This window comes from Cnephaeus nilssonii (assembly GCF_951640355.1).
Source record: "Cnephaeus nilssonii genome assembly, chromosome: 15".
Classification (NCBI taxonomy): domain Eukaryota; kingdom Metazoa; phylum Chordata; class Mammalia; order Chiroptera; family Vespertilionidae; genus Cnephaeus; species Cnephaeus nilssonii.
This window is the reverse complement of record NC_137086.1, coordinates 54,207,543-54,234,597: the sequence shown is the minus strand read 5'-3', so window position 1 is coordinate 54,234,597 and position 27,055 is coordinate 54,207,543. Positions and strand designations below refer to the sequence as shown.

Sequence of the window (27,055 nt, the reverse complement as noted above, 5' to 3'; positions counted from 1 at the left end):
CACCCCAGCCCCCAAAATGAAATATCCCTAAACCCAGGTGTAAGTAAGGATGGTCAGTGACTTAGTTTAATTACTGCCTACATCTGACCAAGTACAATTCCATTCTATTGTTTTAAAATTCTGTTTTTAAAGTTGGCTCTAAACTTAAGCCAATTATTTCCTCTTCTATCAACTAAGGAAGGTAGCAATAAGTCATTATTAGCATAAAGACATCAACTAGATTTGTATCTTACATGAGACTCAGTTGTAAGGTCTGCAGGTAAAGCAAAAATTCAATATAAGTCAAAATTGTTCTTAAATTAAAATTCCCTGCTGTCTCCAGGTTAGGCACCTTAGTTCAGTGGAAAAGACACATAGCATAACCTAGATTCAAATCCTCCTCCCTCCATCACTTAGTAACTCATTATGAAAGTCTAGACAAGACTTGTTTTCCTAATTCTATTTCCTCATTCTGAAAATGATATTACCACCACCTCAAAGGTTGGAGGGCAGGGAGATGTGGAGATTTATAAGTATACTCATAAAGGACCCTCCGAGATTGCCTTCCCAACCCAACAGGTACTCAAACACCCCAACACCTAGTCTCATCATCTTTAGAAAGAACTAAAAACTATAAAGTTTAAATAAAACCTGTGTCCATTCAAATCACAGGTAAACAAATGCACATGAGAAAGTTTTATTTGGCAGGTGAAATAAACCACAACAACTATGACTGAAATCTAGAACACAAAGCCCATTTTATGGAGAAATACTATTAGCTTAAAGCCAACGGTTGACAATCTCTGCACCTCACTACATTAGTTCTGTAACATCAAAACCTGGTTTGCTAGGAGTGAAACAGAGGAGAAAATCAGGGAGTATGATAATTAAGAGGGTGAGCTCAGAAGGCAAAACTTCCTGGTTTAGAGCACAGGCTGTCAACTCCTAGGTGTGTGACCTTAGGCAAGATACTTAATCTCCCCCAGCCCCAGAATTTTTATTTGTAAAATGGAGCAGTATCAGTACCTACCTCCAAAGAACTGCTGTAAGGGCTCAATAAAATCATGGCTATGAAGTGCTCAGCATGATTCCTGGCACGTGGTTAAATGCTCACTGGCCACTCCTCCTTTTCAACACGAGACGAGACAAGTCTCACTACATAAACTTTAAAAATATATAACCACACACCCTTTTCCCACAACCCTTCGCAGAGTAATTCAGGTTTGGGCATGCATGGTCACCTTGAGAGTATTCAAATGAACGGTTTCAGAAACCAAAACATAGTCAACTGTCAATGCTAAAACTCGCTTCCCTTGTTTGAGCAGTTTCAAGAACCAGCAGAGATAATGACCACGATACTGAAATACCCATGACCCAAGTTTAGAAATACCTTCTGTTCTGACAGTGCTTCTTCCTTCACATCATCAACACTTTGAAGTCTTTGTTAGGGACCTTTTTTCAGTTATTTTTGCACAAAGGAGTCTTTGTTGGTGCAAAGTATTCACACCAATACTTCTATTAGGGAGTACAATCAGAATTCATCGCTTTTTGAAAAGATCTAACTGATAACGGTTCTGACTGTTGTGTTCTGATGAAAAACCCCTGGCCGCACTTGTTGTCAACTCATCTCCCTCCCCCGAAACACCAAGGTGGACTATTTCTAAACCATTCCTCCAGCACACCATATCAGGGGCAGCTAGCTCCACCCACCCCTCCATATATGGTCTCTCCCACACCCACCCGCAGGCTAATCAGCACAACCAGGAACCCGCTCCTCCCCGGATCCACCATATAGGGACAGATACCCACCCTCATATGCATAACAGAACCAAGCTCCTCCACCCCCCGCCCACCCCCGCACTCACAGGCAGGCACACTTCTCGTTTACAACAGGATTAAAAGTTTAAGGAGTTGGGTGAAGAAATTAAGAGGAACAAATAAACAAGCAAAAACCCACTGAAAGCACCTCCAAACAACTAGCTTTAAATTCTTGATTCCAAACGTCACCCACTTGCCAACTTCACACTAACAACACCACTCCCCCTCCGGAGAGACACTCGCACAGCCCTAATGGGGCCCAGCGTTGGCAACGCCGAAACATGTCTGGACAACCCTAAAGCCCAAGTTCAGACACCAGCAACTGTGGGCGAAACAGACCTCGGCTCCACGCAGCCATTTCAAACTTTTAAGGTCTCGTTCTCTGCACCTTCCGATGCCAACTTTCTGATCGCCCTTTCCACAAAAGGGCAGCGGGGTGCTGGCAGTCTCGAGACGGGGGGGTAGCTACGAAACGTCCGACCGCCGAGGCCCAGTCTTACCTTCAGATCCTTCTTGGTGACGTCCGTGTGGGAGACGGCGCGGATGGTCCCGGAGAGCCAGGGCCACTCGGCGACGCGCCCCACGTCCCAGCCGTCGTGGCCGCCGTCGCCGCGGTCGGCTGCGGACAGGCTGAGGAATCGCTTCCCCACCAGCACGGGCCAACTTTCTGCGAGCGTGAGCACCATGGTTTCCACGCCTGCAGGAAGGGCTCCTCCCTGCAAAAGCACAAAAACAAAATGCAATGGGGGCGGCAGGTGGTAGGGGGCCGGTGAGAGACAGGCGGGGACCGCGGGAGGGGTCCTAACCCCCGCTCGGAGGGCCAGACCCCAGACGGCGGCGGAGCGAAGGACCCCCTCACCCCAGCGCCCCAACCGCACCCTCTCCGCCCCCCCATTCCTCCCCCACAGCAAACACGGGCCCAAGCGCCGCGTGACCCTCGTTCTCCCAAGTTTCGCTTTCCTAAAACCTTAAACCTCAACGCGGAGAGAGTATGGGGAGAAATGCTGGCGGCTTCAGTGGGTCTTTTAAAGTGATCGTCCCTCTCCCAGAAAGGAAAAGGCCCCGATGCCGAGAGCCTGTCCCAGCCGGCCGAGTCCCCCACGGTTCCGCACTTGCCCCGCCCCGACACCCCGCTTCCCGGACGCCCATCCCCGGGTGCCCCTCGCCCCCGCCCGCGGCGCACGGGCGGCAGGGCCGCGGGGTCGGCCCCCTCACCTTTCTCCCTCTGCTGCTCCTCGCAGCCGAGGCCGCGGCACCCTCACCCCGCCTCCCTGAGTCACCCGCGGCGGCCGCTGTTTCCAACCAGCCAGCCGACTCCGGCTCTGACTTGGTTCAAGAGCTCTCACAAGACACGCACTGCCTCCCCGGCCCGCCCCCTCGGAGCCGCTGCCGCCGCTGATTGGCTCAGCCCGCGGAGCTGAGCGAGGCTCGTGGGGACAGAGCCGATCGCTATTGGTCCGCATGGCCGGGGCGGGGCGAGAGGAAAAAACAATTCCTTGGCTGACTCCTCCCTCTGCCCTCCCCCTTCCGACTCCCGGACGACCCCCATTCGGTTAAAGTACACACAACGTAAGCGAGAGATCCCTCCGCCACAGCCATTCTTCTTAGTTGTTGCCTCACGGAACGCAAAAAAGTCCAGCGAAACCGATTATCAACTTTAGAGCCCAGAGGAACATTGCAGTGGTGCACAGATAAGACCGAATGGCGAACCCGGGCTATAAGCGCCTATTGTATGTGCTCCTCAAGTGCACAGGCTGTCGACCAAAGGTGGGCTTTCTACTTGGCGGAAGAATCTCACAGGAAAGGGGTGAAGGCGGTGCAGAGCCCGTGGGGGAGGAAAGAGACGGGAACGTGCGGTTTCAGGCGTACTCAACTAGAGGGTGGAGCGACAGTGCTCTGGGGGCTCCTGCGCAGGCGCCTCGCGGAGCAGAGGCCGGAGCTGGGGCTGCTGGGCGAAATGGCCGCCGGAGGCGCAGGCGCACGTGGTGCTCCTCATGGAATGTCTAAAGTCCGCCATTTTGAAAGAAAAATGAAGAAAGGCCTGGAGTCACTAGGAAATGACCTTCCTTAAACCTGGAGCAAAGGAGGCCATTCAGTACAATGCAGAATGGGATTTTTTCTTTTTTAATGTAAAGGAAGAATGAAAAGATATTCTGAGACTTACAAGTTGAAAGACTAGATTAAGACCATAAGTTATGAAGAGACTGTGACTTTGAAGGACAAAGGAGGTGAGAAGTGATTGTGTGATTTGGAAGTTAAGTTTTTTTGGTTGAATGAAGAAGAAATAAAATGAAGGAATTGAAGATCTCTTCCTTTATAAAGGCTGGTACTTGACATGGCATCCCATCTAATCCTTAAACTAATGAGTGAAAAATTTATGAAGTGTGAAAACTGAGAATCAGAAAAACTTCGGAAATGTATTCAGAGATTATAGATGCAAGTTAACTCCAGGTATTGCTTTTAAACGTTTAAGTTCAGAATGGTTTTATATTCGTTTTTTTAACGAAGAACAAACACTGAAGAATTAAATTGGATTTATAATTTGCAGACCATTCAAAAGGAAGATAGGGAGCAAAGACAACCTATCCAGTCCAACACAAGTAAAAAAATGGAAACAAGAAAAGGAAAACAGAAGTATGGTAAATAGAAGAAAATAAAATTAGAGGAATAAGTCCAAGCATTATTCACAATAAATATAAATTGGTTAATTTTACTCATAAGTTAAAAGACAATGGATTAAAAAACAATCAGCTACAAATTAACTCCAAGCAAACTCCAACAGCACAGAAAACTTGAAAATTTTGGGTTAAAATATTTTCTAATCAAATGATAATAAAAGGAAAGCAATATCGTGATATTAACATAATTGAAAAAAAGAGAAAATAATTTGTATTAAGAAAGGATAAAGTCCATGAAGATAACTCTTGAACTATTATGACTCTGAAAACATAGCCTAGCATAAGCTAAGACTAAACTATTAGAACTATGAGGAAATTTTGACAATATGTAGTCAGAGTAGAAAATATAAATATATCTATCCCAGAAATAGGCACTTCAGATATATTTTTAAAATAAATGAGAGTAGCCTTAACCGGTTTGCTCAGTGGATAGAGCGTTGGCCTAAAGGGTCCCAGGTTCGATTCTGGTCAAGGGCATGTACCTTGGTTGCGGGCACATCCTCAGGAGCGAGTGTGCAGGAGGCAGCTGATCGACGTTTCTCTCTCATTGATGTTTCTAACTATCCCTCTCCCTTCCCCTCTGTAAAAAATCAATAAAATATATTTTAAAAAATAAATAAAATAAATGAGAGTATAGAGACCTTAGATTACATAATTAATTATTCATTTGAAAAAAAAGTCGCTAGGGACAAATTCTACCAAACTTCACAGAACATATAATTCCTATGTTATATTCATGGTTCCAGAGTTTAGGAAAGATGTGAAGATATCCAATGCATCTTATAAAACTTGCAAAACTCTTACCAAATCTGAACTAGGAAAATGCAAAAAAAGGACAACTATATTTCAATGACTCTTAGGAATTAAGATGGCAAATTCTTATATAAATTATCAGCAAATTAAACCTAGCAGTATATTTTTAAAGCAATCACCATGATTAAGATTATCATATGAATACAAGGATACTTCAAGATTAGAAAATTACTATAATTTACCACAACAGCTTAAAATAGAAAAATATGATCATTTTAGTAGAGGCTACAAAGAGCATGCAATTATATTGAACATTGAGCTACCTATGAAACATGCCCTTGACCAGAATTGAACTTGGGACCCTTTAGCCCAAGGGCCGACCCTCAATCCACTGAGCCAAAATGGCTAAGGTCATATGTTACTTTTGAAATTTAAAGTTAATGCTAAAATCCTATGAATTAAATAAACTACACTAACACTCAAGAGCATTCAAAACAATTTACTAGAACTAATACAAGAGCCAAGAAAGTGGTACAATACAAGATCAACAAACAAAAGTCAAAAGAATTCCTGTTCCATAACTTCAATTCGAGCACCTATTAAATGTTAAAAATATGGAAGCACAATAGAAAAAAGAAACCATTTATGATCATAAAACTACAGAAACTACCTAAGAAAAAACCATATAATAAAATGTATATGAAGAATACTATAAGACTTTACTGACAGGCATAAAAGAAAAATTTAAAATTCCGTCTCCTTATAAAAGATATCATTTCTTCTCAAATTAAACTACAATTTCAATGAGTGAAAAATCAAAATATAAATATATAAATAGGTAAGAGAATACAGGATCATGTATATATAAAAATAAGTTTATGCTTAACACACCATTTGAATAATAAACTATTCAGTATATACTATGGGGTCTATTGGTTATCTATTAGGGAAAAAATAACCAAGTAAGATCCCTACATCAACATTCACAATAATAAGTTATGGGTGGATCAAAGAATTAAATATAAACTATCTGGTAAAATACTTTAAGGTTCCTTTCCCCTTTCCTTCCTCTTTCGCTTTCCCTTCCTCTTCCTGAGCATTTCAGTCCTAAAGCCATTAGGAGTACAGAGCAAAATATGTTTTCATCAGGAGATGCTGCCTGGCATGGAATGTTTGAGCTCAAAAAAGGAGTAGTAGCCTGGCATGGAGAGTCAGAGCCCAAGTGAGGTAAGAAGGGCATCTGTGAATGGCAACTGCCTACTGTGGTATGTTAGAGATGGACCAGAGTGAAGACACTGCCCACATAGGAGGTATGGGAGGAACCCTGGCATGGGGTATATGAGCTTGAGGAATATGAGGAGAGTAGTCATGCAGGGACCAACAGAGGACACTGAAAAGACCAAGATAGATCTTAAAAGCAGAAGGAGAATTAGGAGAGAGGTGCATCCTAGAAACAAAGCAGCAGAGAATTTCAATTTGGAGAAGTCAAAGGATACACTGAGGTCAATTTGGAGAAGTCAAAGGATACACTGAGAATTTCAATTTGGAGAAGTCAAAGGATACACTGAGGCAGATAGAGGACTGAGCAGCAGGATATTGACTCTTCCAACAAATATATGTTAGCCTGGAGGTATCACCAGAACTCATTTCTACTGGATAGTAAAAACTGTTATCCAAGCTCCAGCATATACATTCCAGTCAAAGTCCTGCCACTAACTGAGTTTCCTTTTATCCCAAGGGACCTCAGAAGTTTCCAAAGTCTTTAAGAAAGTTAGCAACTAGAAATTTGGAATAATTTTGGATCTTTGGTTCCTCAACTGCAAAACAATTCAAATACAATATTTTCTGTCTAAATCTGCTTCCCTTAAATAGCACAAAATGGTGTGAAAATTTAAATGTCTTACGCTATTTCTGTTAATGCTGTGCACCTGTGACAATGAAGCAAGCAGAGCATCGGCTTCTTGCTTCTTTTTCGTTATACAGTTTTTCTGTTGAAAGTAATTAACATTCAGAGAAAAGCACGGATCTTAAGTGAACAGTTTCATCAGTTTTATAAGACCATACATCCCCCAAAATCCACACCCATAAAAAGACATAGAACAGGGCCCTAGCCCGTTTGGCTCAGTGGATAGAGCATCAGTCCACAGACTGAAGGGTGCTGGGTTTGATTCTGGTCAAGGGCACATACCTCAGTTTCAGGCTTTGATAACTGGCCTTGGTCAGGGCAACCAATCGATGTGACTCTCGCACATGGATGTTTCTCTCTCTGTCTCTCCCCACCCCTCCACTCTCTCTAAAAATCAATGGAAAAGTATCTGCAGGTGGGGACAAACAAAAAAGATATAGAACAGGGATTAGCCATAGCCCACAGGCCAAATCTGGCCCAGCACCTAATTTTCTTCAGCATATGAAGGATGGTTTTTACATTTTTTAATGTTTGAAAAGAAACCCAGAAGAATAATACTTTGTGACTATAAAAATTATACAAAATTCAAATTTCAGTGCCTATAAATAAAATTAGAACACAGCTACACCCGTTTATATTTTATCTCTGGATAATTTCATATTACAATGGTAAAGTTGAGTAGTTATAACAGGGATAGTATGTCCCTCAAAGCCTAAAATATTTACTCTCCATCCTCTTACAGAAAAGGTTTGCCAAACCCTGGTAGAGAACCTTCCATCATGCCTGAAAGTTCCTGCTTCTTTCTAGTTAATACCATTGCCCACAGTAATCTTTTTTTTCCATTTCTATCACCATAAATTGGCTTTGCCTGCTCTTGCATTTTATTTAAACGACACAATACAGGTTTTACTCTTTTGTATTTAGTTTTCTTTACTCAGCATGTTTTCAAGATTCATCTGTGTGATTATATCTTAAATATATTTATTCGCTTTCATTGCTAGGTAGTATTCCATTGCCTAAATGTGCCATAGTTTGTATATCTATGCTCTGTTGATGGGTACCTGAACTGTTTTTCAGTTCTTGACTATTATGAATAATATGATTATGAATATATTTGAATTTGTCTACTATCTTAGTGTTTGACTTGTTTGTCTTATTTGTTCTGTCTTTATATTTTTAACATTTTAACTCTTTTGCTAGTTTTCATTCCTTTCTATAAAGCCAGATTTCTATACAATTTAATTTCCCTTCAGCTTATTAAACTTTTAAAAGTGGATTAACAATGTATTCAGTAATTAGATGGCATAAACACCAATAAAAGGAATAACCTGATAATGCTCAATGAGCAATTCTGCCCATTGATAACACTAAGCCAAGACTTTGATATTTGTATTACAGTTGTAATACAAATAAATGATACAATAATTAATTTTATATATATATATATATATATATATATATATATATATATATATATATATATATATATATGGCTGATATGCAAAGTGTCCCCTCAGGAGTTCAACCGGGAGACCAGGAATTCGAATGCTTGCTGACCAGAAGCGGGGAGCACAGAACAAAGGAAGGCCCTGGCCAGCAGCCAGAAGGCCCAAATTGGCCCTGATCGTCGGCCAGGCCTAGGGGCCTTACCAGTGCACGAATTTCATGCACCAGGCCTCTAGTACAAGAATAAACTCTGTTTCACATACTCACAACTGTAAACCTACTTTTGCCAACCCCTATATATTCCACTCAGATGCATGTGTGTGATTTGATCAACAAAAAGAAAATGTGTGCACAATGTCAAGCTGCTTTATTTTTTGTTTTTAAGAGCAGCTCAATGATTTGGGGAGGTTATTATACAATACAGAGAAAAATAGGGGAAAAATATAAAATGGCATGTAGCACCAATGTCAGGACTCATCTCATTATGCTTTTAACTAAGGATATCATTAATTTTTGTGTTATTCACTTTGCTTTAGAGCATACATTAAGCCATCAATTTAACTTGAGATATAAGCACAATACACATACAATTGTATGAAAAAGAACACTTTTCATAAGTAACATTACATTTTTAAATATTGGAAACTGAATATCAGATGCTGATTTCTATTTTGACTTAATGGAACCAGAGAAGAGCATTCAACTACTAGTAGTTACACTAATGATAAAGCTCTTAAATACATATGTGTTCCTCTCCCTTTGTGCTTACACAGGCTACACAATGTCCTGAGAGGATTCATTATGAGAAAAATGTCAATCACAGCTTTAAGACCTTACTGTGGAAGAAATGAATGAGAAAGCAAATTGGAAGGCAAGACTTCATCTTTGTTTTTAAATAAGTGATCTTAATTTTTCTTATTAAAAAGTTCAGTTTATTATAAACTTATCTAAACCATTAATTTTCACAGCTTTCCAGTAGAGTTCAGCATGTCTTTTATACTAATTAATTTCTTTTAGTAAATCTTGCAATCAAGTCTGCTGGGGATAAATTCTTTCCGTTTTCACCCATATAAAGTCTCAGTTTTACCTTCACTTTTAAATGATACTTTTGCTACATATAGAATTATAGATTGGCAGGTTTTTTTCCCTTTATCTTTAAAGATGATAGCACATTATCTTTTGGTCTCTATTATTCCTGATGATAAGTCAGACATTATCTTTATCATTGTTCTCCTATATGTAATGTGTCTAAGTCATTGCTTTGAAAATATTTTCTTTATCTTTGGTTGTTAGCAATTTGACTCTGATGTGCCCAGGTGTGATTTTCTTTGTGGTTAACCTATTGTAGGATTATTGAGCTTCTTAGGTCTGTAGACTAATGTCATTAATTAATTTTAGAAAACTTCTCAGCTATTATCTGTTCAAATGTTTTCTGCTCCACTTAATCTATCTTCTCCTTATGGAACTCCATTCACACATATATGAAACTGTTCAGTATTGTTCTACAAAACTCAGATACTTTGTCCTTTTTTTATTTTTTCTCTTTTTCCTATTTTTATTTTGGTTAGGGTAATTTCTAATGACTTATCTGATGCTTGTGTCTGACCTGCCCTTTAAAATAATTATTTGTCTCATATATCATGTTTTTAATTTCTAGCATTGGCTCCTTTTTATAGTTTTATTCTCTCCAGAGAAATTTCTTGTCTGTTAACATATATTGTCCACTTTTTCCATGAAATATTTTACATATTTATTTTAAATTATGGAGTCTGATTATGTTAATAAATGGTACAGTTCTGTGTCTTGTTTTACTGCCTGCTTTCTCTCTCTCTTTTTTAATGTTTTTATTGATTTCAGAGAGAGGAAGGGAGAGGGAGAGAGAGATGAAAACATCAATGATGAGCGAATTATTGATCAGCTGCCTCCTGCATGCCCCCTACTGGGGATTGAGCCCAAACCAAGGCATGTGTCCTGACTGGAAATCGAACAGGTGACATCCTGCTTCACGGGTAGATGCTCAACCATTGAGCCACACTGGCTGGGCATGCCTGCTTTTTCTCTTGACAATGGATTTAATTTTCTTGCTTTAAAAAATCTGTTTTTCTAAACTTGATTTTATTTATTTTCAATCTTTATTTCCTTTCTTCCGTTAGCTTTGGATTTAGTTTGTTCCCCTTTCCTAGTTTTTTAAAGTGTATAGTTAAGTTATTGATTTGAGATCTTTTCTTTTTTTTTTTTAATATATTTTATTGATTTTTTACAGAGAGGAAGAGAGAGGGACAGAAAGTCAGAAACATCGATGAGAGAGAAACATCGATCAGCTGCCTCCTGCACACCCCCTACTGGGGATGTGCCCGCAACCAAGGTACATGCCCTTGACCGGAATCGAACCTGGGACCTTACAGTCCGCAAGCCGACGCTCTATCCACTGAGCCAAACCGGTCTCGGCTGATTTGAGATCTTTTCTTTTTCTCTGAGCACTGTTTTTGCTGCATCCCATGAATTTTGGTATGTTGTGTTTTGTTTTCATTTGTTTCAAGATTATTTTCTAATTTCTCCTGTGATTTCTCCTTTGACTCATTGATTATTTGAGTGTTGTTTAATTTACACTTTGTGAATTGTCCCATTCTCCTTCTGTTAATGATTTATAGTTTTATTCTATTGTGATCAACCAAGATACTTGGTATGGTTTCAATCTTTTAAAATTTATTGAGACTTGTTTTGTGGCTGCTGCTGATCTAGGGGATGGGGGATGGGAGGTGGGTAAGTTAAAATGCCACAATGCTCTATTACAAAAATTTAACAGCCTTTTCAGTTAGCATTCCCAGCTTATTGTAAATTTTTATTATGTTTTGAAGTTCTGTAAAAGTTGATTCAGACAGTTTTTGCTAACTTAATCATTTGAAGGAGGAACATAGTTTTAAACTTCCCAACTCTACCATTTTCATTCTTTTGTGATGCTTCTATTTTCATGCATTTTACTTTTATATTTGTCATAACACCCCCAAATACATTTTTATTATTTTGGTTTAAAGTCAATTATCTACTAAAAAGATTAAGAGGATAAGAAAAAAGTCTTACATGTTTACCCATGTAGTTACCATTTCTGGGCATTTTCAGTTCCTTGTTTCCAACTGGTATCACTTTCTTTCTCCTGCCTATAGCGATTCCTTTAGTGTGAGTATGCTGGTGAATTTAAGCAATTTGATTAGGATAGTTTTCTTCTTGTTCTTATTCTAGAAATTGTTGAGTTTCTTGAATCTGCAGGTTTATAATTTCAAATAACTTGAAAAAACTTTAGCTATTACCTCAAATATATATTTTTTACTTTTTATTGGTTTTATTTTAGAGAGAGAGGAAGGGAGAGAGAGAGAGAAACATTAGTGTGAGAAAGATCAGTTGCCTCCCACATGAACCCTAATCTGGGATGGAACCTGAAACCTGGGTATATGCCCTGACCAGGACTCAAACCCATGACCTTCCAGTGTATGGGACGATGCTCCAACCAACTAAGCTACCCCAACTGGGCTACTTCAAATATTTTTGTGTTTTCTTCTATCTCCTCTCATTCTGATACTCTAATTGCACATGTACTGGGCCACCTGATGTTGTCTCACAGTTCTCTGAAGCTCTTTTAAATTTTTTTCCGTCTTTTTATTCTCTGTGTGTTTTATTTTGGATAATTTTTATTGCTTTGTCTTTAAGTTTAATAATTTCTTCCACATTGTCTAATCTGCTGCTAATCTGTTTCATGATATTTTTCACTTTAGACATTGTTTTTTATATCTCCAGAAGTTTAATTTATTTTGGTATATTTTCCATGTCTCTCCTTCACATCTTCCTGCCTTTGTCTACCTTCCTGATCATATGGATATATTGATAATAACTGTTTTAATGTCCTTGTCTACTAATTCTATCATCTATGAAATGTCTGGGTCTCAATTAATTAGCTTTTCTCCTTTCTATGGGTAGTATGTCTGGTAGTTTTTTTTTATCAGATGCCTGAAATTATGATTTTGCTGTGCTGGGTGTGGGTATTTTTATATTCCTATAAATATTGGTGAACTTTGTTATGAAATGCAATTACTTAACAACAGTTTTATCCTTTTGAATCTCGCTTGTGAACTTGTTAAGTAGAAACAAGCAGCGCTTACACAAGGGTAAATTTTACCACACTGTTGAAGCAATTAGTCTCAGGCTTATTTTGCCTTCTGAGGACTCTACCCAATGCCCCATGTATTCTATTTTTCCTGGTACAACCATGGACTGTTCCTGGCTCTCTGTGAGCGCTGGTGACTGTGTTCCTAGTAGATAGTTATCTTCCTAGCTTTGGGTAGTTTACGTACTCATATGTGCTAATCACCATTTAGCCAACCACATTTATCCCGAACTTTTTCTTTGTGTAGCTCTTTCCCCTCTGGTACTCTGCCTTGTGATCTCTAACTTCCATGACCTCCCAGTCTCCCAACTCTATCTGTTCAACTCAGGGAGACCTCCAAGCTCTGCCTGGGTTCCTGCTCTCTGTACTATAACCTGAAAACTCTCGGCTGGAGTAGCTCAGTTGGTTAAGCGTTGTCCTGTGCACTGAATGGTTGCCAGTTTGATTCCTGGTCAGGACACATACCTGGGTTTCAGGTTCTATTCTCCCTGGTCAGGGTGGGTATGGAGGGCAACTGATTGATGTTTCTTTTCCCCGTTGCCTTCCCCTTCCCCTTCCCCTTCCCCTTCCCCTTCCCCTTCCCCTTCCCCTTCCCCTTCTCCTTCCCCTTTTCCTTTGCCTTTTCCTTCGCCTTTGTCCCCCCCCCCCCCCCCCCCGCCATTCCTCTCTGAAATCATGTCCTTGGGTTAGGATAAAAAGATAAAAAGAAAGGCCCTAACTGGTTTGGCTCAGTGGATAGAGTGTTGGACTGTGGACTGGAAGGTCCTGGGTTTGATTCCGGTCAAGGGCACATGCTTGGGTTGCAGGCTCAATCCCCATTGGGGGGCTTGCAGGAGGCAGCCCATCAATGATTCTCTCTCATCATTGATGTTTCTATCTCTCTCTCCCTCTCCCTTCCTCTCTGAAATCAACAAAAATATATTTTAAAAAAAGAAAGAAAGAAAAGAAAACTATGAAAGTAACCTGGGGCAATTGTAGGGCTCATGTTTCCCCTCTCTCGGTGATCCAGTCCTGTATCACCTAATGTTATATGTCTGTGACACATTGTTTCATATATTTTGTCTGCTTTAAAATTTGTTTTAGGCAGGGGGTAAGTCTGGTCCCTAATACTCCATCTTTCCAGAAGCAGAATTTTACCAAAGGTACAATTCAGATCAGTAGAGGAAAAGATGAATTATTCAATAAATGGTATCAGCTCATGTATTAATCAGGGTTCTAATTTGCAATTATAGAATCTGATTGAGATAGTTTTAACAGAAATGTATTAATCAATATTAAGTAGAATAACATTTCTAGAAGGGTCAGAGTTTGGCTTTGAGACGAAGCATTTGGAAACTAAATTAGCCTGTCCAATCACTCAAAGAACGATGATACCATTTCTGGTGCTGGCACCACTCTTGAAGTTATAGATGTGCTTTGCTGCTGCTGGCTTCTCCACATGTCTCTGCTGTGCCTCATCACCCTCTTCAGGAACTACATTTGGACAGTATCTGTCTCCTCATGATGCTTTTTTCCAAATCAAGACCTCACTTGTTGGAGGTTTTGCCTGTGTGATGAAGCCACAAGAGAAGGGAGGAATTGAGTTTTGGCTCATAGCTTGAGGAGGCAGAGTACATAACATGAGAGTATCCCCAAGTAGAGAAATGAGATTCAAATGACACTAGGTTGCCACAAATAAGATAAATTTTCCCACAACAAAAACTGGACAGTCATCTGAAAAAGAATAAAATAGAATTCCTACTTCCCACCTCACACCAGGTCAAAGACTTAATCAGGAAAAAATAAAACTGTAAAGGTACTAAAAGAAAACTAAGAACAATTTTAAAATACTTCTATTTTTTTTTTCATCTCTGTCTTCTAATCAAGTATCTAAGAGCTTACAGATCTAAAATAAACAACATTAAAATAGGCAGGGGGTAAGTCTGGTCCCTAATACTCCATCTTTCCAGAAACAGAATTTCACCAAATGAAAAGCTAATAACCTGTAAAGTAAACATAAATCCAACTCATTGGCTCTGCCTTGGGTGTAGGCTGTACTAGTCGGATCTATCTGGAGGTGTTTCAGAGTCTACAAAGCTTTCGCATTTATATGATAAAATATCCACAACTAATCAGCTGTGCTTCTGGGTCCTACCCCCTAAGGTCTCTACTTTTGTCATTAGGTACATCTTCTAAGAGCCCCTTTCACCTCTAAAGGGATGACAGTGTTGCTGGAGGTTCTTAATTGCATTGATGGAACAACAGACACAGGAGAGTACAGTGGAAAGGAAAAGGTCTTTGCCCATGAGTTCTGATTAGTGCCTGGTTCCATCACTTACTAAATGATTGGGCACTTCATGGGGCACATAGTCTTCATTGGGCTCAGTTCGTCACCGATAATATGGCTATATTCTCCATGCTGTATGTACTTTACATCCCTATGAATATTGTGTACTACCAATTTGCACTTCTTAATCTCTTCACCTTTTTTACCCAGCCCCTCAGCCCCCTCCCCTCTGGCAACCATTTGTCAGTTCTCTGCATCTGGAGCTTACATGCTCATAGAGAGATGGTGGAAAATAAGTTAGTAAAGTATGCAGAATCTCAAAAGATGGTAAGTGCTCTGGAGAAAAAGAAAGCTAGACTAGGGTCCCAAGTAAGAAGGTGATATCTGGACAAAGACCTGAGGATGTGAGGGAACAAGCCATGTGGGTAACTGGGGAAAGACCTTTCCTGGCAGAGAGGTCAGCAAGCACCATAAAGGAAGGAGGCCTGTGCTTGACGTGTCCCGTGACGGCCAGAGAGGCTGCAGAGGGTGAGCGAAGAGGAATGAGGCCGACAGGTAACAGAAGGCCAGCGCCGGTCCTTGCAGGCCCTGTGAGCACCTTGGATTTTCATCTAAGTGTAAAGCGAAGCCACTGGAAGGTTTTCAGACAAGACGAAGATGGTCTGACATATGTTTGTCCAGGATCCTCCTCGGAGTAAGAGCAGAATTCAGGGTCCCAGTTAGGAGGCTGTTGCAGTGATTCAGGTGAGCAATGGAGGTGGCCGTGGAGGTGGAGCCAGGCAGTCAGATTATAGATGTATTTTGAAGGCTTTGCTGATGGATTGGATGTGAGGTGTGAGAGAAAGGGAAGAGTCAGGGACGGAACTATGCTGATATAACACCCCCAATTCACCCAGTGACCTTACTTGAAGATGCTCTTCATGAGTGGCTTGCCCTTAGTGGCTGTGCTCACTTGTGTGGTTCACCACGAAGTCTAGTTCCATGAGAATCTGAGCCTGACAGTGCCGACTGTGACAGCTTTCAATCAGCACAAAATAACTGAGCCATGCTTTGTACCCTCTTAGCACGACCCCCAAGAAGCACGTGCTTTTGGTGCTTATGTGCTACAAACTATTTTGAAATACATAACTCTTTTATTCTCCCTGAGATTCCCCCCACCCCACCCCCGTTCTCCTTCCTTTATGACAGCCCCCACTTGCACACTGTTGAACTCAGGAGTAACATATGTTGGCAGAAGTGAATGGTCACTTTGAACTAGAAGCTTTAAGAACTAGCAAATGAGTCTGCACAGGTCCTATTCCATAGAGGCTGCTCCATCAGCATGGTCCTGATGTGAAAACGACACGGAGTAGGGCGCTGCTTACTCCTCAATAAACAAGTTGCATGAGGGAGGGGGAAAAAAGCCACCCACCTCTGCTACTATCAGCTATTGAGATGTGGGGGTTATTTGTTACCACAGCGTAATCTAGCCTATCCTGTCTGATGCACTCGTCTAAGGATATATCACCAATAAGCAGGGTTGCTGGGATTCTGGGGCTCAAACCTAGGCAGTCTGGCAGCAATACATAACAATTGCCTCTTTATACAAGCAACAGGTATTAACTTTTTTGGTAATTCAACCTCATTTCTCTTTCAAGCTTCTGCTGCATCAGGGTTGGATCTATAACACTATTTTGTGGACATGCAGTCTGCCCTCCATATCCGCAGGTGCCACATCTGTGGATCCAACTGACTGTGGATTGAAAATATTTGAAAAAAAATGTTACATTTTACTGACGTGTGCTATGTAGTTAGATCTATAATGAACACGTACAGACTTCTTTTTCTGTCATTATTCCCTAAACAATACAGCATAACAACTACATATATAGCATTTACATTGTAATAGGTATAAGTAATTTGGGGATGATTTAAAGTATATGGAAGAATTTGTGTTGGTTATATACAAATACTACACCATTTTATATAAGGGACTTAAGTAGCCACAGATTTTGGTATTCTGTGGCAGGGGGAGTCATGGAACTAATCCTCTAAGGAAACTGAGGGATGATTGTGCTTGTAAGCTAGTAGATACAGATAACAGAGTGATCTTCCTAAATTCTATCACTTCCCTGTTTAAAATTCTCCAGTGGCTTCCATCATATTCAGAATAAAACCCAAACCCTCACCATGGCATTCACCATCCACACAGGCCTTCAATCACTTCCTAGGTTCTAGACTAGTTCCCACCTAGGCCCATGCCACTTGCAGTCAAGGCTGGAACTCTCTGCTCCCAGATCTTCCCAGGACTGGCTTTTCCCATTCATGAGATCTCAAGTCACCATTTATTTCTTTAAAGGGGCCTTCCCCAAAAAGCCTCTCTGTGTTCCCTCCCCTTTCCCCCCACTCCCCACTAACACACTTATTTTCTGGGATTTATGAAACCTAAATTATCTTGTTGATTTATTTACCTGTTTATTATTCATTTCCACCTTCATTCACACACCAGAGAGAAACGGGGCGTGTTTTGTTAACTGCAGAAAACCCTACAGGAAAAGGACCTAGTACATGGTAAATGCTCAATTGTGGAAATGTTTTTAACATTTTAGAGTCTTCATACATATTGTCAAAATGCTTTCCAAAAAATCAGACAACTTACATTCTTTTCCTGCACCCTTGGTAGTATTGAATAAGAAACACAAAAATTCTGTCTTTGCTAATTTGCTAGCAACCAAATTTGAATCTGATTGTTTTAAAACGGCTTTTATTTGATTGTTAGTAAAGCTGAATATTTCTTAACTCTTTCCCCCAAAATTGTTAATCATATCTTTTGTCCATTGATCAGTTAGGGAGTTCATATTTATATTACTGATTTATATGTCTTCTTTCTAAGGAAAGGTATTATTTTAACCTTTTGCACTCGGATGTCGAGTGTGACGGTTATTGAATGTATCAATAATTTGAAATATAAAAAAATCCAAATAAATAAGTTTGTATGAAAAGAAACTTCAGTTTTTTATTCTACTGCCGCGCTTTGTAAAATCTGGGGTATTTAAAAAATTAAATCCCGAGTAGAATAAAGGAATCGAGAAAAAAGCAAGCGAGTGCAAAGGGTTAAAGCCTACTGAGAGCTTGGAACTTATTTTAAAACATCTCATTGGAAGCCTAGGATAAACCTATGCTCAGAAAGATGGTTTGTTTTGTTTTTGTTTGTCATTATTGGAGGGGAAATGCATTTCTAAATTAATACGCCACATCAAGGGGATAATCGTAGGGGTAAGCAAAATGCTTTTCACAATATGGTAAAAACACCTCACTGGAAACAGAGACAGAAACTTACAAAGTGATCAGGCCTCAGAATAAGATTCAAGGTGAGTTCCAAAGGGAATTGCAAACTGAGGCCTCCTTATGAGACCAGGATTAAATTAAATGTGAATGGTAACTCCTTCTATTTAATGTTCATTAATTCATTTAAACATAATTACCACTTAATCCTGGAATTCAGCTCCTAGGTATACCCTCAAAAGAATGAAAAACAAGTAGATGAATGTTCATAGCAGCAACATTCAAAATAGCCAAAAGTTGGAAATAATCCAATGTCCACCAACTGATAAATGGATAAGCCCATGTGGTATATCTATGCAATGGAATATTACTTGCTCACAAAAAACATTGAAACACTGATACATGCTACAACATGTATGCACCTTGAAAACACTGTGCTAAGTGAAGGAAGACAGACAAAAGGTCACATATTATATAATTGCATTTATATGAAATACCTAGAATATGACATTCTATAGAGATTTCTATACCAAAGTAGATTTGTGGTTGTCAGGGGTTAGGGAAGGGGGAAGTGGGAGTGACTAATAGGTATGAGTTTCCTTTTATAATGATTAAAATGTTCTGGAACTAGATTGTGGTGATGGTTTAAGAGCATCATAGATGTACTAATGCCACTGAATTGTAAACTTTAAGATGGTTGAGATGGTGAATTTTATGTTATGTGAAATTTGCCCCTTTCTTCCCTCCACCTCTCTCTCTCTCTCTCTCTCTCTCTCTCTCTCTCTCTCTCTCTCACACACACACACACACACACACACACACACACACACACACACACACACACACATCCCTATGTAAGTGAAGCTGAAAAAGTGCAGGAAGCTGGTTGAGTTTTCTTTTTCCTTCCAATGGGCTCTTCTCCCTGTTTTACCTGTGTTGTGACTTCCTGGAGAGCTGGGGCAGTTACATGCCCAGGGCATAGTGTCCCCTTGGTCTTCACAACAAATCACTGGTCCTCACTCCTCTATCCTCTTTGGGAGGAAGGTTCTCTGTTTGCCATTGGACTGAGCATTAGGTCAAAAATCAGGGACAGCATTCTCAACTGCAGAAGGCTGTCGTGACAGATGGTCCTCTGAGGCAGATCCGAATAATTTCCCCCTAGAAGGAGTTAGGGCTTAAAGACATAGTGCACTTTAGCATGGATACTTGGCTAATCCTTATAGAAGATGTGGTAGATAGAATGACTTCCTAAAGAGGTTCTTGTCCTAATCCCCAGAACCTGTAAATATGTTACCGCACATAGCAAAGGGACTTTGCAGATATGATTAAATTAAGGATTTTGAGATGAGATTATCCTGGATTATTTGAGTGGACCTGATATGATCACAAGAGTTCTTAGATGGAGGCAGGAGGGTCAGAGAGATGTAATGACAGAAATGAGAGAGAGAAAGAAAGAGGAGAGTGAGAGAGAAAAATATTTTTAAGCGCTATCCTGCTGCTTTTGAAAATGGAGCAGGAAGGGGCACAAGCCAAGGAATTTGGGTGGCCTTTAGAAGCTGGCAAGGAAAGGAAACGGATTCTCCCGTACAGCCTTCAGAAAGAATTTAGCTCTGCTGACAGTTTGATTTCAGGACTGTGAGCTCCAGAACTACAAAATAGGAAATGTGTTGTTTTAAGCCAAAAATAAAAAGCATGGCATGTTTGAACCTTTTCTGGCTCTCCTTCAAGAATATAATGACACCTTTAAAAATGTCTTTCCCTGCCTCGACCAGTGTTGCTCAGTGGTTAGAGCGTCGGCCCATGCACTGAAGGGTCATGGGTTCGATTCCCTGTCAAGGGTACATACCTGTGTTGCAGGTGTGATCCCCAGCCCTGGTTGGGGCACATGTGGGAGGCAACCAATACCTGTGTCTCTCTCACATCTATGTTTCTCGCTCTCTCTCTTCTCTCTCTCTCTCCCCTTCCCTCCCTTCCTTCTACTCTCTCTGGAAAGCAATGGAAAAAATATCCTCAGGTGAGGATTAACAATAACAACAATTTTTTTTTCCTGTGCAGCTATAATGAAAATGGACTTTTTTCTCCTAGTGAGCTAATAATAAAGACTATCCTTTGTTGATTTCTTATAACGTAATCTGTAAGCTTTATCTTGTGGTATCTTCAAAATAGCCTAATAAGGTAGATATTCCTACTTTTCTCCTGAGAACCTTGAAGCTTTGACATGCCTTAGAACATGTAGCTAAGACGGTGTGTCAGTCTGTCTTCAAAGCTGGTGTGTCCATTTGCCCCTGTCCTATACTGTTCGTGAACGTCAGTGTGAAAGGGTGCCGGCCCCTGCCATAGCCCACTGTGGACTGCTGCAGCTGCAGCTGCACGTACAGGGGGTGTGAGGGGCCTCCCGGCAGCCCAGTTGGTTTGACAGATTTGGCTGCCAGCTGCTTATTATCGCAGTGTGGGTGTCTCCCTGGAACAGCCTTCAGGGGGCTCCCACAGGGGCTGAGGCCAGAGGACAGGGGTACTGCTCCCTTTCTCGGCCTTGGTCCTGGATCCCCTTTCTCCTCCCCGTGAAGCTGCTGCAGCCCTAAATTCCTTCTTAAACACTCACCCTTGACTATTTTTCACGAGTACATTTTTCCTTAATAAGGTTAGTCTGAAATATTTTTTTAACAATATATTTTGATTTCAGAGAGGAAGGGAGAGGGAGAGAGAGAGATAGAAACATCAATAATGAGAGAGAATCATTGATAGACTGCCTCCCGCATGCCCCACACTGGGGATCGAGCCCACAACCTGGGCATGTGCCCCTGACCAGAATCGAACCCGGGACCCTTCAGTCCATAGGCCGACGCTCTATCCCCTGAGCCAAACTGGCTAGTGCCTGGTACATACATAGTAAGCATATGGCCCATGAGTTAAGAGTGGCTTCTATATTTTTTAATGCAAATAGATGATACAATGCAAAATTTGACTTTTGTATTGTCTTAGTATACTTTCTATTCTGATTTATGTTACTTTGAATTATTTTAAACAGTATTCTTAGTTTTATACCCTTCAAATCTTTGTCAGTTTTGTAATTTTATCTTTTTAATATTTTCATATGTTTTGCTTTACATGTTTCCTTTTAAACTTTTATTTTTGTACAATTATTTTTATTGATGAAGAGTAGTCCATTGTATGGATGTATTGTTAGGTCTGGGAAGTTCTCAATGCTATTACTGTTATTCTTGCTAAATGTTTCTTAGATGCAACTGTAAACAGGATTAGCTGGACAATAACTCAACTGATAAGTGTAGCCAACTGCAAAGAAGAAATCAACATGTAATTGACCAAACAGTGTATATGAGCCATATGGCTAAGCTCCCTTGGGGAGGCAGAGCTTTGGATATGAATCCTGTGACTGCAAGCAAATGAAACTACTTTGCACTCATTTTTGAGTAGAACACCACAAGCTGTGAAACCCTTGAGGTTCAGTAACAGTATCAGAGTTTGTTTTTCCATTTTCCTATTGACAGACATCTGAGTAATGTCCAGATGGGGCTATTGTGAATAAAGTGACTATGAACATTCATGTACAAGTCTTTCCATAAACAGACACTTTGTCATCTCTCTTGTTAAACCTAGGAGCAGATGACTGAGTTGTTGCTAGGTGTGTGTTTTGCTTTATAAGTAACTTTTCTTTTGAATGCAATTTTAAAATATTTTATTTTTCTAACATTGTGTTTGATTTTTAATCTTTTGTTTCTGTTTTTCTCCCTTTAATCTTTTTCTTTTTTAGTAGTAACTATTTTGTCTTCAATGTTTTTGATCTTCTGGTTTTACTTGTTTCAATCATTTTAAAATGCTTTACATTTTAAATTAATTAGCTTCCTTATTTTACTTATTTATAATTTCTATTCTTAAGCTTTTAGTTTCTCTTATTATCTGAACACATTATATTGGCTTTGGGATTTATTCATGCTTAAAGGACATTTGGTGCTTTTTTGTTGGTATTTATTTTCATGTGTGAATTTGTTTAATTCGTGTGAACCATGATTCTTTTCCTCTCTTTTTCATTTTAGTCCTTATCCCCTTAAAAAGAAGCTTCATCTGATCCATTTCTTCTTATTCGTCTACTTTTCACTCTTTGTTTTCAAAATGGTTATCGGGGAATTGGTGGGACTTTGAAAGCTTTGGCCAAAACTCTCACCATAAACTGGAGACATTTCTATCTGCTCTGGCTACAGCTGTCCCTCTGGTTTCTCTTTATAGATTTCACATGCTCCTGGCACTCAAAAGATTTTAAAAAATAAAAGTAAGAGAAACAAATTGCCCCTGAAATGAATGCCCTTCTGGCTGTGCATCAGCTGAGGGGCATGGATGTATCAGACACGTCACTGAGGTCGGGGAGCAGCATGGCAGATGAAGTCAGAGGCAGAGCCAGAGCTGCACAAGGAGGCAAGTGGTGGGAGCGCACCGGGATCATAGGCCCCCTCATTCACAGGTGTAAATATGTCTCTCTTTTCCGCGTCCAGCGCGGCTAGAGAGCGGGTCCAGTTCCTGAGTAGAGGCGGCTGGGGATTGAGAAAAATAAAGAAAAAGACAGACACAGAGATAGAAGGAAAAAGCTGGGACTGGGTGGACTGCTGCCTTCTTCTGATGGAGAGACAGTGACCCAGAGCCGATGCAACGTGTTTATTTTATACTCCCAAATATCAGGAAGTTTTCCTATTCGTTCCTGGTGCTTGGCTGGATTTACATAATAAACCCCCACCCCCACCCCCACACCCGCACCTGGGCTGAAATGAAGGTCAAGCTGATAACACTTCTGCCTTTCGGCAGAATGTGTTTCCAGGGCTTGGCTTTGCCGATTGCCCTGGATTCAGCTGACAATGTAAAGAAATGCCCATGTGCCTTCCCAGGCGCTCTCTACACACAGGGGTATATCCAAGACCCTGAGTGGATGCCTAAAACTTTGTGGAGTACCAAACCCTATATATACTGCTTCTCCTATACATACACACCTATGATGAAGCTTAATGTATAAGTTAGGCACAGCAAGAGTTTATCAATAATAATAAAATAGAACAATTATAATTATATACTATAATAAAAGTTATGTGAATGTGGTTGCTCTCAAAATATCTTGTACTATACTCACCTTCCTTGTGATGATGTGAGATGATACAATGCTTACGTGATAAGATGAAGCACCTGAATGACATAGGCATTGTAATGTAGCATTAGGCAACCATATCACCATCACAGTAGATCTGATAACCAGATGGCTACTAAGTAACTAATGGGGTGGGGAACATACACATGAATTTCTCTTCCTACTGGAATCCATGGCAGACACTGGGATAATTCTGGATCTACTCCAGAACAAGACAAGGAAGTGAGTTGCTTAGTATCTCTATGCCTAAGTTTTATTATTTGTAAAATGGAAACAAAATGGCATATATCTACTAGTAAAAAGACTTGTAAGAACAAAACAGAGTCCAGATAGTGCCTGGTACATACATAGTAAGCACATGGCCCATGAGCTAAGAGTGGCTTCTATATTTTTTAAATGGTTGAAAACAAATCAAAGAAAGAACAAATGGCACATGGAAATTACACAAAATTCAAATTTCACTACCCATAAATAAAGTTTTGTTGGAACATGATCATGCTCATTTGTTTATGGGCTACATGTTTGTTGCTATTGCACTGCAGCAGCAGGACTAATTGTGACAGGGGTGTTTGGCCCACAAAGCCTAGAATATTTCCGGTCTGGCCTATAGAAATTGTTTTCTGACCTCTATGTAGACTGAAGTCAGAGAAGGATTACCTGAGGGTAGTCGAGCAATGCTTACCTTCTGTAGGGGCCCCCTTCCACGGGGTCTGGGCCAGAGAGGGTGATCTGAGAGTCCACTTTGCATTCAGAGCTTAAACTAAGAAGCAGGTAGGTTCTGAGAAGAATGGGGACTCCAGGATACAAAAACATAATGCTCAGCCATATTGACCCACAGTGGAAGTCCGGGAAAACTGGCTTAGCATGCTACCTGGTACTTGGTTTGAGGGACCAGAAGGAGGTTGGAGCCTAGATGGCCTATCTGATGTTCAACCAAGTTCATCTTTAGCAACAAGGTCAGAAATCTGCATTCTAGAATTTTAGTATTGTGTTTTCTTCAATTTCTTAGTATAGTACTTTTTTTTTTTTTTGTATGGAGAGTTTTCTTTTTTCCTGACAAATGACCTGGGAAAATTTTTTTTATGCATAGATTGTTCCTGCCTGCTAAATGCCGGTGGCCTTCCCAGTCACACTAACAAGAAAAACGAAAACAAAAAGCAACCCAGTTTCTGAACCTGCAAATTGTGCTGGAGTAGGATGACAGCACACTTCCAGGCCCTGGAAGAGCTTGAGCGCTGGCTGTAGACTCAGAAGGGAAAACATTTCTTTGGTCCTGTAACTTGTTTTGATTTTGACTGCTTTGAATACTGTGGAAGTGACACAATGTGGCTTCCAAGGTCAGGTTTCAGGGCATTTTCCCTTTTAAAAAATTTTTATTTCTAAAAAAATTTTAATTCTCCCAAGGATATGTTTGTTAAATTGATTTTGAGAGAGAGAGAGAGAAAGATATCAATGTGAGAGAGAAAACATCTATCAGTTGCCTCCTGTATGCACCCTGACCAGGGTATCAACCCCACAACCTTTTGGTGTATTTCCAATGGGATACTGCCTTGAGTCCACTGTGCTCTGAGGAAGTCAAGCTAGCCACCTGAAATGGTCACATGGAGAAGAACCAAGATAGCCCAGCTGACAAGCCCAGCTGAGCATGGCCCCCAACTCACTCACCAGGCCATGCCTATATCACAATCCTATATAATAAAAGGCTAATATATGCAAATTGTCCCCTCGACCAGGAGCAGAAAATTTACCCAGCCAGCCTATGCCTTACAATCACCATGGCAAGTCATTAAAAAATGTCAGAATTAATACATTAGTGTTTTAAGCATGAAGTTTGGGGGTGATTGTTACACGGAAATAGGTATCTGATATACCCTTGTACTCTCAAATGCTAGAGAGATTAGAGCCACTGCATTCCATCTGTATATCCTGACCTAGTTCACCCCCAGTGAGTGTCTTAGCAATGACCTTCCTTAGGGTCTGCTTCCTAGAACTGATTTTGATACCAATTATCTGATGTCAAGTTTCCTGGAAGCAGAGCCTGAGACAGGGATTCAGGTGCGTGTAATTTACTATGGCATGCTCTCAGAAGAGAGTGAGGGAAGCTAGATAACATCGGGTGAAGGAGCTAAGCAAGAATGTGGTCTCATCTGATCAGCCTGATCACAGAGGGACCTCTAAAGCATGAACTCGACACCATGCTGGTCCTACCTTCAGGCAGGAAGCTGAAGGTAGGACCAGCTTTATTGAGATATAATTCACATACTATAGAATTCACCCATTTAAGTGGGTATGATATATCCATAGACGTGTAACAATCACCATGGTCAATTTTTAAATACTTTAGTCATGACCAAGGGAAACCTATGCCCTTTAGTTATCTCCTCCCTAAGTTTCATCCCTGCCTCCCTGCCTTTTAAATAACCATTAATCTATTTTCCTGTTTCTATACACTTTCTTATTGTGACCATTTCACGTAAGTGGAATCAAACAATGTATGGTCTTTTGCAAGTGGCTTCTTTCACTTAGCATAATGCTTTCAAGATTCATCCATGGTTATAGCATGCATTAGTATTGCATTCATTTTTATAAGATGAATAATGCTCCATTGTATGAATAGACCACATTTAGTTCATCCATTCATTGATAGTGTTACCTGACAGGGGCCTGGCCCAGAGCAGGTCAGCCTCATGCCGGCCTGTAGTGTGTGGGTCCTTGGCTTCATGTAAGAAAGATTTCACAACATGAGTCCAGATGGGTTTGAGAGTATGTTTATTAATGCTGAGGACAATGAAATAACGGAAGAAATTGGGGTGGAAGAACACAGGAGAGAGCGTAGGTGGTGCTCTGCTTTGGTTCTCTAGAAATGTTATAGGAAAGAAGTGAGCCAAGGGGCCTTGGAGGCAGGATCCGGGGGTGAGCCGGGTGGAGCTGCCACTGCCCACTGCTCCCCTGGCTGCATGTCTTGTGGGGACCCTTATAAATAAAAAGCTCACGCCCAGGAAGGGGCCTATGTGTGCTCTAGAGCAAGCTTGTATTGAGTCTTTGTCCTAGGGGCTTTTTACCCTTCCTTTTTTTCTGCAGGTGAGAATCTTAAAAGAGGATTTCAGTAGAATATTCATCAGCTTTTCAGGTGCATTTTTAATATGCTGATGCATCAAAATGAGTTTATAGGGGAGTTTGGGATTATTCTTTGGTCTGTTTTACTGTTATCTTAGGTCTGTCTGGCTTTAATGGGGTTTTTGTTATTTATTCCCCAATTTCATCTGTCCTTGGGTTTAGCGGGCACACATGGCATTAATTGGGTCTTTGTTCTCTATTTACCCAGGCCAGGGTGATTTAAGCTAAGTATTCTCTGACTAGGGAGGGGAGATATAAATCATTTGCTCTTAGGTGTCCTTGGTTGGGGAAGATAAGGTCTTGCAATTCACAAGCTGGCTGCAAGCTGCCCAAACTGTTTGTCTTTGTTTAAATTTCTTGTCTCAGTTTCCCCATTCCTCTTGCCTGGTAATTTTCCTAGTTTCTTACTATTCTGCCACAATTGAAACTTGGGTTGCTTACATCTTTTGGCTATTATGAATGGTGGTACTATGAATATTTGTATATAAGTCTTTATCTAGACATGTTTTCATTTCTCTTG

At 40.5% G+C, this 27,055-nt stretch overlaps 1 protein-coding gene across 4 annotated transcripts in view; it reads right to left on the bottom strand.

Annotated features, from left to right (window-relative positions):
- KDM3A (lysine demethylase 3A) overlaps window positions 1-3,481 on the bottom strand; it is a 59,241-nt gene extending 55,760 nt beyond the window's left edge. Inside the window, exons 1-2 of one of the 4 annotated variants that reach the window (XM_079792039.1) lie at window positions 3,364-3,481; window positions 2,298-2,513 (exon numbers count right to left, since the gene is read on the bottom strand). In XM_079792039.1, coding sequence (XP_079648165.1) covers window positions 2,298-2,513; window positions 3,364-3,396 — 249 coding nt within the window. In that variant the 5' untranslated portion in view covers window positions 3,397-3,481. Of the gene's footprint in view, window positions 1-1,009; window positions 1,776-2,297; window positions 2,514-3,012; window positions 3,144-3,363 lie in introns of those variants that run through there. The other 3 variants (XM_079792038.1, XM_079792040.1, XM_079792041.1) reach the window with 3 other exon arrangements.
- Between the last annotated feature and the right edge of the window lie 23,574 nt (window positions 3,482-27,055).